Source organism: Cajanus cajan, chromosome 4 (genome assembly GCF_000230855.2).
Source record: "Cajanus cajan strain Asha chromosome 4, NIPB_CcT2T_4, whole genome shotgun sequence".
In the NCBI taxonomy this organism is placed as follows: Eukaryota; Viridiplantae; Streptophyta; class Magnoliopsida; order Fabales; family Fabaceae; genus Cajanus; species Cajanus cajan.
Genome location: NC_138520.1, coordinates 5,850,641 through 5,865,833, shown reverse-complemented (window position 1 = coordinate 5,865,833; position 15,193 = coordinate 5,850,641). Strand labels below are relative to the sequence as shown.

Here is a 15,193-nt window from a genome sequence, read left to right as displayed (position 1 = left end):
AAATATTTTTTTTTACATTTTTTTTATAATAATAGTGAGACTAAAATATTAAAAAGAAAAATAGCAAGTGAATTGAGAAAAAGGGTGGACGCGGAGTTGTGGTCCACCATTCATAATTTTTTGTAAGCATGTAATCTACACTCTACAGGTCTATGAGCCAATCAGTTTGAGAGTCCCTTATCCAAATAAATACCCATTTGATTGATTTTCGTCGTTCAAATTCCTATCCACAGGTAAGTGGTAAGTGGTAAGTGGTACGTGACCCATTTAACTTAACTCTGCAAATGGCCATGGCCACAGCTGGCGTGTGTCCTCAGAACATCACCGGAGCCATCGTGACCAAGAAGCGAATGAAGAAAGTGGTACACGTAAGAGGCCTTAATTCATTCGGGGGATTAAAGGCTAGCAATGGTGTCGTCTCTTTGGGGCTTCCTTTGAGCACTGAGAAGTGCTTCGCTAAGATTGTGAGCTCAGTAAAAGCAACAACATCAAATGGAAAAGGAAAGGGAGGGGCGCTCTCATCCACGTGCAATGCCGCAGGTGAGATATTCAACATCGCTGCTATCATCAACGGTCTTGTCCTTGTCGGGGTTGCGGTTGGTTTTGTCCTCCTGCGAGTTGAAGCATGGGTCGAGGAGTCTGAAGCAGAGTGACTGGTGATTCAGATAAGCATGTATATTCATGCTGTGGCTCTTCTTGTTTTCGTTAATCATAATGACTTGTATATTTATTTCTCAACTTTCATAATTTTCTTGGTTTCTTCGTAATTGGATTTCTTGTCGATAATCTGTCGGCATGAACTGCTGCCAATCCTAAACTTCTGCTTTCAACCTGGAAGTCACGGCCTCTGGCTGTTCTAATCTATTTCCTGCTAAATATTATGTGTAATACTTGCAAAACCAGTAACTATGAGAAAGATTTATACATCAAATTCATTTTTTTTGAAATTATAGATATCAATTTGAATAATAAAATTACATAAATACCTTTTTCAGTTTTTAAAGTTAGAGAGCATTGATCATTGACTAAAATGAATTTTATAAATTAAAGTACTGTTATTTTTGTATTTTTAATGATTGAATTAATCGCACTCAATTTCTGTGAACCGTCTCCCATCAGGACACAGATTTATTGGAGAGTAATATATAGTGCGAATGGTAATAGAATGAAGAAAACGGTATAAGTCCATAGATATTCTTAAATGGAGCTTTTGAACTTTAAAACTGCGGACATGAGATTTATGTCTTAGGCTTTGTTTGGATTTGAGGATGGAAAAGGGGAGTGGAAAATGAAGAATTTGAAGGGAAAGTGAGTGGAAAGTGAGGTTGTTTTGATTAAGAGAAAGTGAGTGGGAACGTTTGTGAAAGTTTGGGAGTGAATTGATTGATGTGATAGATAAAAATAAATTTTTTAATTGATAATTTTGTAAGATTACTATTTTGTTCTTAGGTTAAAAAAAGTTTATAATTATTATAATTAAAATATAAATATAAAAATTTTAACTAAAAAAACAAATATAAAATATTAATTTAAAAATAATTTAATTTAAATATTTACTTTAAATTTAATGATAAATAAAAATTAAAAATTTAATATATGAATATATAATTTACACTTTTATTTTTAGATTAAAAATGAGTATAATATTATTTATTATAAATAATAATAATTACAATAAAATTATATTAATAGCTATAATTTATTAAAAAAATAATAAATACTGATAAGAATAATAATAAAAATTAGAAAAACAATAAGAATCATAATAAATAATAATGATACTAATTATAATAAATAATAATATTATTAATAATAATGATAATAATAATAATATTTATAATAATAACAAAATATATTATGATAATTATATTTTCTAACATTATTTTATTAATGTTTATAAAAGTGTTATTATTTTAATTTTATAAACATGTATTATTTTTTTTTATATTTCTACTTTTTGAAGTCAATATTTAAATAATAGAATATTCTTAATATATAAAAAATGTACAATAAAATTTTTGAAAGTTAATTAATAAATTAAAAAAATTAATAAATCATTGACATAAATTAGAATGAAATGAAGATACATTTATTAATTGTACAAGTTAATTTTTACCAATTAAAAAATTAAGAAATTTTTAACATTACAAATTTGGAGTTGCATTTTATCCAATTTGGAACGGCTCGTTCCAGTTTTGGAACGGCCCGTTCCAGTTTTAGAACGGCCCGTTCCAAGATACTAAATTACCCTTGTTTTAGTAATTTGGAACGGGCCGTTCTAATTTTGGAACGACCTGTTCTGGGAACGCCTGGAAGCGAAAATATGGAAGCATAATCGATTATGTATGCATGTATTATGGTGGGTATAATAGATTATGTATAATCGATTATGTCTCAGCATAATCGATTATGCATCATCATAATCGATTATGCATGGTGCATAATCGATTATGTTAGCATATTTTTGCTTCAATTTTTCACCTCTTTTTAGCTTTTGGACAGGGTATTATCGGGTTTTCTCAAATCTTACGTGGCTTTCATCTCGTTTCTTTGCAAAAACGCGAGGATGGCATCTCAGTTTCTCCCCCTTTTCTTCGCCTTTCTTTGTAAATCACCGGAAACAAACACTCATTTTCTTCGCCTTTTGTTGCTCGTAAACAATAAATCACTGGAAACAAACACTACCTTAGAGTAACTATATTGCCACCTTCCACTTCAGTTTCATGCACACACTACTTGGATTTCCGCTCAAAAACACTATTGTCACCAAAAAATAGCCAATCACTTATTTTGATCTCACGTCTCATATTAATGCGGTAAATCATCGTAGGGATGTGTCGAAATTTAGTGAGACCAGTTACAGTAAGATGGTAAAAACCATATCACATACATGTGAAACGATGCGTAGAAATGTGCATGCAGCACTTGTGTTAACAAAACCAGCGAAACATGAAGTATTGACACACTGAGTGAATGTGCGACATGTGTGCAAATGCGTAAGTTAAGGGGACAGCGACTGCACTCGTGAAATTTAACAAACTGTTTTATGGTGAATTGAAGCCAGCATTCTAAAGAATGGGGTAAATCATCTAGTTTGCAATGGACAATATGTGGGTAAATAAGAAATCCAACGGATTTTCGAAGAAGAGTGTTTGTAACCTATTATCCCACATTCATGGGGTAAAAGAATCATATCTCTAATTTTCTGATAAAGCAAAAAATTCTAATTAATTGGAGCCAACATTCTACCGCAAGAAACATAAATAAGCGTGTTAAACTAAATCAAACTATTAAGAAACTACAATTGATAAAACATTTATGAAATTTAAATAAACAGCATAGTAGCTGCCAAAAGCAGATGGCCCAGGATCAAAACTAGCCAGAAAATAGTTGAGGATTCCATCATTATGCAATGAGCTTTCTCACACGGAAGGTCTCTGACATGCTGAAAACAGTTGCCAGCTTATGAAAGCCATCACCAAGGATGTGAAGAGCTCAAAACCTACCACTTTGGGAAAGTGCCACCCCAATCCACGCCTAAGATAGCTGCAGAAGACATAGTTTATCAAACACTACACTACAGCAAATGACAATGTTACGGCTGACTAAATAATTACTATCATCTAGCCAATTAACATATCCGATACTCGTACTAACACCATCTGATAGGCATCTTATCCTAATGAACCAATTATACAGGGAGACAAGAAAGTAACATATGATTGCAAGAGTCTATGAAAAAGGTGAGCTCAATGAAAGATTTTATACTTGGTCCTCAATTCAAAGACTTGAATTGCATAGGAAAAAAAATTAAATTGAGCACAAAATGATACATTTACATATCATCATAACAGTATTGTAATGAGTCAGGAAAGACCTTGTGATAGATGGCATGGTTGCTACAATCCCTGCACTCAAATATATGATAGGTATGAGGGTCTTGGGTTTATTTTTTCGAAGCCACATCAAAGATCCAAGTGCGGCAAGGGATATGCTCAACACCTGTACAGATACAAGTGCAGAAATCTTTAAAATTACAGATAATGCATATACTACAAACTGCACATGAATTGAGATGTGTTTTCCTATAGCACATACCAACATAGACAAACTGTTTCATCATGCTAGCCAATATCCAAGTAAAAGAAGTTCCAAATTCCAGGAGAATATTACTTAGTGATCAAATGCTTTAGTTTGACCTAAGGACTGTATTACTCTGAATATTAAAGAACATACCAAATTTGCATTAGCCTCAAGGCCCTGAAGAATGTAATCCCAAGTAAATTCTAATCCTCTGGCACCAACCCAAAGAGGAGCCAACCGATGCAGTACAGAGTCAGCAAACGCCCAGCCTGTCACAAGAAAAATGCCACCAAGACCCAGATGGATCAGAGAAGCAAAGCAACACAAGAAACATTGATGGCTGACCCTAGGAAGGAAAATATCACTTCAAGGTACAAATAAATATAAATAAATAAAATGTACAAAATGATATAGCTTGTTACACATACCAAGTCCAACTGCTTGAAACTTATGGTTCTGAGAGATGTTCCGGTGAGTCAACTGGGTCAAGGCAAAATAAAGCCCAGCAACATCTATAAAACCTATTAATGCCTTCAAAAACTCCTGAAGAATGAAGCAATTGTTATCATTCAAGACATTAAACTTAATAACAATTACTCTAAATAAACGTTGAGAATCTAAGTGCTTTGGGTTATAAATTCACAGGCATCCATTGTTATGAGTCTTTTTATTTTGTTGTCTAATAGAAACTACAATTTTCCCAAGAAAATATGAAGATTAGCTCCTTACAACAGAAGATCCCTGTAATTTCACAAAACATAAGCAAAACAACAGAAATGAAAAGAAAAGATGGAAACAGTATAGACACCGCAGACTCTTTGAAAAAGTCTGCTTCCTCCTGCTCAAAGCCCCCCATTCCTTACTCAATGACTACCAGCATTTCCTCTTCTTTCCCTGCTTTAAATCATTATCTCTAACAGAATATATACGTCCCTCATTCCTTTATCCCTTGCTCACATATACAGTAAAAAAAAATACCATGCATGTTCTCTTCTACCTCACCTCTTCAACACAGTGCCTTCAATTTTATTTATCGTCACATAAACTCTTGTAATAGGAGGGTATCTATCATTGACATATACTTCACATGTCTATCTTAGAGGACATTTCATACGCAAAATGGCTATTTTATTCCTGCTATAATCTCTATTATACAGGACTGTGGAGTCCTTAGTTTGGTAGGACAAATGGTTATTTCTTTCTGGGAACGCACAGACAAGAACTCTATTCCCTCTAGGCTGGAAGGTATTAGTGCTTGTTTAATTACCTTGTCTATATTCATTAGTTACAATTGTGATTTGTGTTTCCATTTTATGCCAATTCAATGAAATAAAAAATGGAATGGAATAAAAGTTACAAAACACAATTACAATTCACAATCTTGAGCAAACCAAATACTAGGAAGGGGGAATGCTCATTCCTATCCATTCACACTCCAATTCTAATCTTGATATTGGAAAAATCCATCATAATAAACATGAACTTATCGTAACTAATATACTTATTACTCCATGTAACGAGCATAAGGCTAAGGAGGGGAACCATCCTTCAAAAGCCGGCCCAAGAGGTTGGAGAACCTCCCGCCTTATAAGGCCTCCCTGGTAAGGAGACCTTCCCGATGTGGGACTTGTTACATTACCACCCCCTTCGAAAGCCAGCGTCCTCGATGGCTGCACTCCACGGTACTTCACTCACCGGTACTTCACTCGGCCCTTGCCGGTCAGAACCCTCCGGTGGTCAGAACCCTCCGTGGGTAGCCCTTCTCGATTTGGCTGGCTCTCAATGAAAGCACCATTGTAACGAGCATAAGGCTAAGGAGGGGAACCATCCCTCAAAAGCCGGCCCAAGAGGTTGGAGAACCTCCCGCCTTATAAGGCCTCCCTGGTAAGGAGACCTCCCCGATGTGGGACTTGTTACATTATTGTAACGAGCATAAGGCTAAGGAGGGGAACCATCCCTCAAAAGCCGGCCCAAGAGGTTGGAGAACCTCCCGCCTTATAAGGCCTCCCTGGTAAGGAGACCTTCCCGATGTGGGACTTGTTACATTACCACCCCCTTCGAAAGCCAGCGTCCTCGATGGCTGCACTCCACGGTACTTCACTCACCGGTACTTCACTCGGCCCTTGCCGGTCAGAACCCTCCGGTGGTCAGAACCCTCCATGGGTAGCCCTTCTCGATTTGGCTGGCTCTCAACGAAAGCACCATTGTAACGAGCATAAGGCTAAGGAGGGGAACCATCCCTCAAAAGCCGGCCCAAGAGGTTGGAGAACCTCCCGCCTTATAAGGCCTCCCTGGTAAGGAGACCTCCCCGATGTGGGACTTGTTACACTCCACCTCAATGGAGAACACAAACTGGAATGTTCGTGGAAGGAGAGTCAGCAATCAGAAAACAAAGAAATAGAAGACAGAATGCAAACATAATACTGAAAGTTTATTTATTTAATTACTACAGAAACATAGATCCTCTATAAAAATTGACTGTTCTTCTAACAAGTCATGGCCAATTCCCAATGAGATAAAACTTCTCTGTCTTTTGAGTCTACACCTAATAATTTAAGATAAAATTATGAATTGAGCAAAAGTTGTCATAAAAATAATTCTATTAGCTAGGAAACACATATTCGACACAAACATAAGGATATAGCAAATTTTAGGATACGGCACAGCTGTATCTAACACAGCTACTACTAAAAAGTGTCCGTGCTTCTCAGCCCGCTAACCATTTGCAACGGCTTTTAGCTATAGTATAAAAACTTTTGCTATAAATATGGGGTCTCCATTTATAGCTTAAAACTCGAAATGTTATTTAGCATCCCTACATGTACAGTATACACATATCATTGCAAACATACTCATAAGCAATTCAGAGACATACCTGATACGGATCAAAGCTATCACTCTCCGATACCTTGAGAAAAGTTGCAAGACAAATAAGCTGCCATAGTAACAAAACAAAACAAAGCAAAATTGAATTAGATTGTTATCTTTCTTTGTGAAACTACACAATCATAGCTGAGATTTCAGTATATTCACCCACCTTCACTAATGCCGTTGCAAGATAAACAACAGCGGCTTTAATAGAGGTGCCGAGTGTATCATACTCAGATCTGCATATTGAAAGTTATTACTTTACCAACACATGAAACCGCAAATGAGACCTAACTTTTTCCATCGCGCAGAAAAAAGGGGGGAAATCCCAAAATTGATGACAACCACAAGATGTATGCATAGTTTTCATCAATATATTAAACAGTCCTCACGATAAGCTATTGATTACATCCATACAATAACATTACAACAAGCAATTTCTGGGCTATATTCATAGAAATATAGTTTGGTATAGCACAATTGAAGCAGGCGAAATTTCATGGGCTAATTGGGAAAGCAATTGAATCTGAAAATAGTGGGAAAAAAAAAAAAAAAAAAAAGCAAAGGGCGAGAGTACAGATCTGGTGTGTGAGTTGTGAATAACTTACAAGGGCGTGGCAGAATAGTAGACGGCGTGGGGGCCGAAGGTGAGAATTGCGCAGTTAAAGAAATGAAAGACAGTCATGTCTGAGATCCAAAGGAGAAGACAACACTCACTTCGACTTCTCCTTCGCCTTCTCTCCCCAATCCACTCCTATTCAGTTACTATTAATTATGACTCTATTATCCTACTTCCCAGCTGCTAATCATAATCTTTGTTTCCCTTTTTTTAAAGTAAAAAATAAAAACCCTATTTAACAGGTCAAGAGATAAAATGTGATTAAAAAAAATAATAAGAGGCTTAAATATTGCTTTTAAAACGAATTTTGATTTTATTTCAATATTACCTAATCTTTTAATAAATAAATATTTAAAATAATTATATAATATTAAGATTAACAATAGTTTCACATTTTAAAGAGATAAAAATCAATAAAATTAAAATTTATTCATTTTATAAAAAAAATGTTTCAAATTTAAAAAAAATCATAAAGATTAAAATAAAAAATTATTTATTTTATAAAGACTAAAAATATATGTAAACTGTTAAATAAAAATTAAAAAAAAAATAATAGGTGCTGATTAAGTATATTTAATTTTATATTTATATATAATTTTTTAAACTATTTATTAAGAGTTAATTTTACTAAAATATCTTCATTTATCTTTCTGAGTATATGATGACGTGACTTGTAAAAATAAAATGATAAATTCATCTTTCTAAATTAAATACAAACAATTGTGCAGCAACAGTACTGTTTTTAGGACGCTTGTTTAGCAAAAATATTTTTAGGTGTATTTTTTTTTAGATTTTTTTTTTAAATTTTTAACTTTTTATCTATTTTAATTTAAATTTATCATATTTACTTTTAAATTATTTTTAATATTTTTAAATAAATTGTCAATAATTAAAAATAATCACATGTCATCCTATAAAATATTTATCATAAATTTAAAATATAATTTATTTATTTGAAAATATATATTTATATAAATTTTAAATATAATATAATTTATATATTGAAATATAATATTTATATATAAATTATTAATAAATTTTAGTTATACGTATTTGAATTGGTGTAATTAATGTACTAAAATACTACTTATTTAAAAACATACCCGCCCTTTATATCAATAAAAAAAAAATTCATTATTAAATCGATTGATTTCTTTGACATAAATAAAAGTGATGATATATATCATTAAATGGAGATAAAAAAATACATGTATTTTACTATTAATAAACTAATACTAATAATATTATTAGTATATATATATATATATATATATATATATATTAATGTTTTAATATATTATCATACCTTGTTATAAATATTAATATATTATAATATTTTATTATTTTCACAATACTTTTAAATTATATAGTTATATATATTATAACTTTTATTCATATATATATAATAACACATATTTATTGATAGACAAAAAAAGTTATACATTGATAATATTATTAATAAATTAATTTTAATAATATTTTTAGAATAGTTATAGATAAAGTAATAATTTAATAAATTTAGATTAGTATTGTTAATATATTTTTACAGAAATGTCAAGATATTTGTAAATTTAGGGTTTAGAGATTATGATTTAGGGTATAATGTTTAATGCTCACATTATTTAGAAAATTGTTACGGATTCACTTTTAAGATCGGTTACCATTCTAAAATCTAATTTTAAAATTAATTTTTGCACTAATGGATGCACAAAGATTAATAATTAAATCAGAAGTAATATAATAGTAAAAAGAAAAAAGTAATATAAACAATGTATTTATTGAAATTTAGCTACTTACAAAACCAAAGCAAGGAAGCATAAATGTTTGAATGTTTAGGCTAAGAGGGAATGAGGAAGAAGAAAGGTTAAAGCTTAGGAGAGTTGTGTCTCTTAACTTCAATTTACATGACATTTATAACTAAGAATTTACAAACAAATCTTAAAGTTGATAATGAGGTTGTTAGAGTTTTGAATGACATATAGATCTTTTTAGTGGAGTAAAAACTACTTTCAATATTTTTAATTTACATTCAATTATGTCATTTATGACAATAGGTTGTGATGCCTAGGGGTTAAGAGACCTTTGAGTCTCCATCTTAACCCAATTATTATTTCATTATATTTTAATATTTTTGGGATCGTTAAATTTATCTTTATTGGAATTACTAATAGTAAGGTGGTTTCATCTTTTAGAGACATTAACAATACTCTAGGAGCTAACTGGATTTTCATTACTTTATAATATATTTTGTGTACTCTAGTAATTGTAAATGAATTTTGATTCCATTTATCTTCTAGCATTTTTATGTCTAAAATGATATTATTGAAGTGTTATAGAAACTTTTAATGGTATTGAATAATCTAGGTAACTATTAATAAATACTAGTCTTTGATGTAAATCAGTGTCCAACATTGCTAAAATTTGATTTTCAAGTTTATCGGTCTGTTATCTCTAGTAAGGATTTTATGGCTACTTGGATATATATATATATATATATATATATATATATATATATATATATATATATATATATATATATATATATATATATATATATATATATATATATATATATATATATATATATATATATATATATATATATATATAGAGAGAGAGAGAGAGAGAGAGAGAGAGAAAGAAAGAAAGAGGAGGGTTCAAACGACACCGGTGTAACTTTTACTAAGTGTTACACCGCTCAATAACTTTATATTAAATGTGAATTTTATAAATCCAATCGTTAGATTGAAAGTTCATATCTCTTAAATCATATATACAAAATTTTATATTAATCCAAGATGATTTGATATTTCATTTTTATAAAACAAAATTGACGTAATATATTTATTTTAAAATATACTAAAATATGAACACTTTGATTACCCTCAAGTTGTTGTTCAATTTTAACAAAATTTGACATACACATATAAATTGATATGAACTTTCAATCTAACGGTTGAATTTATAAAATTCACATTTAATATAAAATTATTGAGTGGTGTAACACTTAGTAAAAATTACACCGGTGTCGTTTATACAATTTTTAATGTGTTTATCAATTAATTGTTTAGAAATTAGAGGTATTGTTTCATGGCTTTTCAACTTCTTTTTATATTGTTTTAATTACATATTCAGTTTTAAACATGTCATTGCATGAAGTTCTATATATTGATGATATTTCTAACTTAGGAAGAGTCAACTTAGGGAATGTCGCCACCCGCCGAAACGGACCTTGGCATTCGCGACGATGGTCATGACTCGTTTTAAAGTTTTGAAAAGTGATGGATTGTTAGAACGACTTATTCTCAAACTGAGACCTTATCGAACTAACAATTTTATTAAATGATTCACTAATCCATGTTAATCCCAAGCGGGGACCCTCCATAGATTAGTGGTTTTCGCAAAAGGTAGGGTTCTTGGAGTCGCCACCAATATTTTACTCAAAACATTGGAAAAAGATTTAAGGCAATTGATTTTATAAATCAACCTTGGCCATTACAACCAGAGTTGGGTAAGGGAGTCGGTTACGTGCGGGGAAGGTGTTAGCACCCCACAGCGCCCCTTTCGGGTTCCCTATGACGGATTATTTCATAAATAACAGTGTAAAATTACTAAATTACCCCTATTTATTGTAAACGATTATAAACGAGATATCTACATTATGAAAACTTTAAACATGTAATGCAGCAATCAGAAAGCAATAAAGGAAAGCGATAAGAGAAAGGATTTGGAAAGGAAACCTTTGAAGCGTGCTTTTATATCAATGAAATCTAGGAGGCTTTTTGGCGCTCCCTCTCTCTACAAGCTCGCTCGCTTCTTCCTAAAAAATAATTTTTGACTATGGAAATCCAAAAGATTTCCCTTCGACTAAGTTCGAGACTCAAGCAAATGGCTCGTGACTCAAGAACTTCGTCGGATTGACTCTCAGAGCGATTTCTAGGGCAGAACACTGCTCAAAAACCCCAGAATACTCAAGGAGAGAGTCCAAACTGTGTGGAAAAGTGTCGAATGACGTCCAAATGACGTCCTATTTATAGGGATGAGGCGCAGTACGGCCCCTGGGTTCAATACGGCCCGTATTGAGTTTTTGTACTTCAATACGGCCGTATTGAATTCAGTACGGCCGTATTGAAATACAGAAACTTCAATACGGCCGTATTGGTTTCAGTATGGCCGTATTGTAGTACAAAATGTGCAGTACGGCCGTACTGAACTCTAAGGAGGCCGTATTGAGCTCCAAACCTCCCACTTCCTTATTTTTAGGTACTCTAAGACCTCTAAACCTACAGATAGTCATCTTATGGTCTTCTGGGAGTCCTTCTGGCTGACTTTCCTTTGATCTTTGAGAGTCTTCGAGTCTTATTTCCGACCCGGACAATTTTAGGGGTCTACAGCTGCGCTGCCCCCCCTTTACTTAGTCAAACGGCCTTTTGGTGTACCGTTTGATAAGTAAAGGAGTTGACCCAATTGTCCGGGGAATAAGCCATCCTTCCGACTTGTAGTGTCTTCAGGTGGGAAAATTGTTGAGTAGCCTCTCCAGGTTGAGTTTGCCCTCTCCAGGGTGAGTATTAGTCGTCGCCTCTCCAGGCTCATTGCATACCTCGGTGCTCTGGACATCTGGGTAGCTGAGTAACGCCTCTCCAGGCTTGTGCATACCTCGGTGCTCTGGACATCTGGGTAGCTGAGTATCGCCTCTCCAGGCTTGTGCATACCTCGGTGCTCTGGACATCTGGGTAGCTGAGTATCGCCTCTCCAGGCTTGTGCATACCTCGGTGCTCTGGACATCTAGGTAGCTGAGTATTGCCTCTCCAGGCTTGTGCATACCTCGGTGCTCTAGACATCTGGGTAGCTGAGTATCGCCTCTCCAGGCTTGTGCATACCTCGGTGCTCTGGACATCTGGGTAGCTGAGTATCGCCTCTCCAGGCTTGTGCATACCTCGGTGCTCTGGACATCTGGGTAGCTGAGTATTGCCTCTCCAGGCTTGTGCATACCTCGGTGCTCTAGACATCTGGGTAGCTGAGTATCGCCTCTCCAGGCTTGTGCATACCTCGGTGCTCTGGACATCTGGGTAGCTGAGTATCGCCTCTCCAGGCTTGTGCATACCTCGGTGCTCTGGACATCTGGGTAGCTGAGTATTGCCTCTCCAGGCTTGTGCATACCTCGGTGCTCTGGACATCTGGGTAGCTGAGTATCGCCTCTCCAGGCTTGTGCATACCTCGGTGCTCTGGACATCTGGGTAGCTGAGTATCGCCTCTCCAGGTTGTGCATACCTCGGTGCTCTGGACATCTGGGTAGCTGAGTATTGCCTCTCCAGGCTTGTGCATACCTCGGTGCTCTGGACATCTGGGTAGCTGAGTATTGCCTCTCCAGGCTTGTGCATACCTCGGTGCTCTGGACATTTGGGTAACTGAGTATCGCCTCTCCAGGCTTTGTGCATACCTCGGTGCTCTGGACACCTGGGTAGCTGAGTATCGCCTCTCCAGGCTTTTGTGATAGTTTTGTCTCCACAGTCCACGATGCTGCTTCGACGATTGTTTTTGATTTTTGTGCCACTGAGGGCTGGATAACGCAGGGATCCATCTAGGGGATGTGCCGTTATTTCATAAGTTCTTGTGTCCCAACTTTCCATTGCGTAGTTGGTACCCACTGGGGAATTTCTAATTCCTTGGGGATGTAGACACAAAGATGCTCTTTCTGATGTGAGCGGTGCCTTATGATTTGGCTGACGTCCTTTCGACGTTGGTGGAGTATCCCGGTTATCCTTATTCGGGTGACTCTTTTTGATTTTCTGATTTTGTTGCCTCTGTGTAGGCTGTTATCCGCTGGGGGATTTTGTCGTTGATTTTGATTAGCCTCTTCTGTTAGGCGTATCATCTTGATGTTCAGTGATTGGCTGAAAGCCGGATTCCACTTGGGGAATGTTTATTTGTCTTTTGTGATTATTTTTTTTTTTTTTTTGAAGGGGTGCCTCTGAGTAGGCGAATGGGGATTTAAAATTTTATATATCCCAGAGTATTATTTAGAAAGCCTCTTCAGGCTTAGCTTCACTCATTGCTTGAGTTGGAAAGCTATTCTCCACTGAGGAAGTATGAGTCCTTTCGACTTGGATATTCTGTTTGGATGATCAAGCCTTCCTTGGGGAATCTTGCTGATCTTGGTTTGATAGCTCTCACTGGGGAATTTGGCCCGTGAGTGGAAGCTGAGATATCTCTGGGGAGTATTATTTCGGCAAGCCTCTCCAGGCTCAGTTATTCTGAGAGAATATTATTTCGGCAAGCCTCTCCAGGCTCAGTTATTCTGAGAGAGTATTTTCTGTTCAGCCCAAGAGCGCAAGCTGAGATGTCCCTTGGGGAGTATTATTTCGGCAAGCCTCTCCAGGCTCAGTTATTTTGTATGAGTATTATTTCGGCAAGCCTCTCCAGGCTCAGTTATTCTGTACGAGTATTATTTCGGCAAGCCTCTCCAGGCTCAGTTATTCTGTATGAGTATTTTTCTGTATTTTTGCCTTTTGTGTTGTTTTTGGCTTTTTCAGTATTTTGCCTTTTTTGTCGATTTTTCGGCTTTTTCTGTTGGAGGGATCTCAAACACACTCACAGATGAAGTATGCAGAGGAATGAAAATGTTGTGATGAATGAGAATGGGCCAATACGGGCTGTATTGAATTCAATACGCCCGTATTGGTGTGGACGTTATGGCCAATGCTGCCATATTCATTTCGGTACGCCCGTATTGAGTTGAAAATTTGTTCATAACCCTGATTTTAGTACGGGTGTACTGAACATGGCACGGGCGCATTGTTTTTTCTGAAGTTTATATTTTTTTGTTTTTTTTTTTGTTTTTTTGTTTTTTTGTTTTTTTGTTTTTTTGTTTGTTTTTTCAATAAACAGAGAATAAGTGATCTTCCAGTACACCTATCATCTGTATGCATGTATGCGGTATGATGCACCTAATTCTATTTGATTCATTTTTCAAAAGAATTAACCGATGCGTTTCTCTGTTTGGATTTTTGCCATTCCTCTAGACGGGCTGTGCGCTGCCGATTTCTGTAACCGAGGAATGATGCGTGTTATATTGAGATTGGTGTCATCAATCCAGTGATTCTTCCCTTCCTTTAGAAGACATGTCAACCCTCCTATTGACCACTATATCTCCATGTTTCCACTAGATTATCCTAAAATCGTTTGGGACAAGAGAGAAAAGAAAGGAAAGATATATTTTTTTCGAAAGTTTGTGTTTTAGAGGGGTTTTATTTTTATTTTGAAAAATGGTTTTTGTAAGAATGGCTGGCCAAGGTAGGCTTATGTGTTTAGGCTTGTTTGATTAAACACTTATGAAGTTAAAAGAGTCTTGTTTATTGATGTTGTGATTTGACAACTTGGATAGCTTCCCTTGAGCCTTTCTTTTTTGAATTTGGCTCATGGTACCATCATGGATTTCTTTTCGCTTTTTGATTGTCCTTATTTTTACCTAAAACACCCTTTTGTGGCGTTTTAGCGGACCTTTGTTTTTTATTTATTTTTGCAACCCTAACTTTTGCCTAGGTCACCCTTTCGTGGGATTCCTAGCGGGTCTTTTGCTCTTATTTTTGCGCAGCCCCTTTGATGTTGTGTATTTTACTCGTA

At 35.0% G+C, this 15,193-nt stretch overlaps 2 protein-coding genes across 2 annotated transcripts; one reads left to right on the top strand and one right to left on the bottom strand.

Moving 5' to 3' along the window:
- The first annotated feature begins 205 nt into the window (after positions 1-205).
- LOC109802825 (uncharacterized) lies at positions 206-864 on the top strand. The gene has a single exon (XM_020364220.3). The coding sequence runs from the start codon at positions 285-287 to the stop codon at positions 651-653; it is 369 nt and encodes a 122-aa protein (XP_020219809.1). The 5' UTR covers positions 206-284; the 3' UTR covers positions 654-864.
- A 2,337-nt stretch (positions 865-3,201) lies between these two features.
- On the bottom strand, positions 3,202-7,749 carry LOC109801753 (seven transmembrane domain protein). Its single transcript, XM_020362872.3, has 7 exons — positions 7,560-7,749; positions 7,121-7,190; positions 6,959-7,018; positions 4,512-4,626; positions 4,237-4,352; positions 3,878-4,002; positions 3,202-3,546 (listed from the first exon to the last, which is right to left on the bottom strand). Exons 1-7 carry the CDS (start codon positions 7,634-7,636, stop codon positions 3,423-3,425), a joined length of 687 nt encoding a protein of 228 aa, XP_020218461.1. The 5' UTR covers positions 7,637-7,749; the 3' UTR covers positions 3,202-3,422.
- Positions 7,750-15,193: the final 7,444 nt, after the last annotated feature.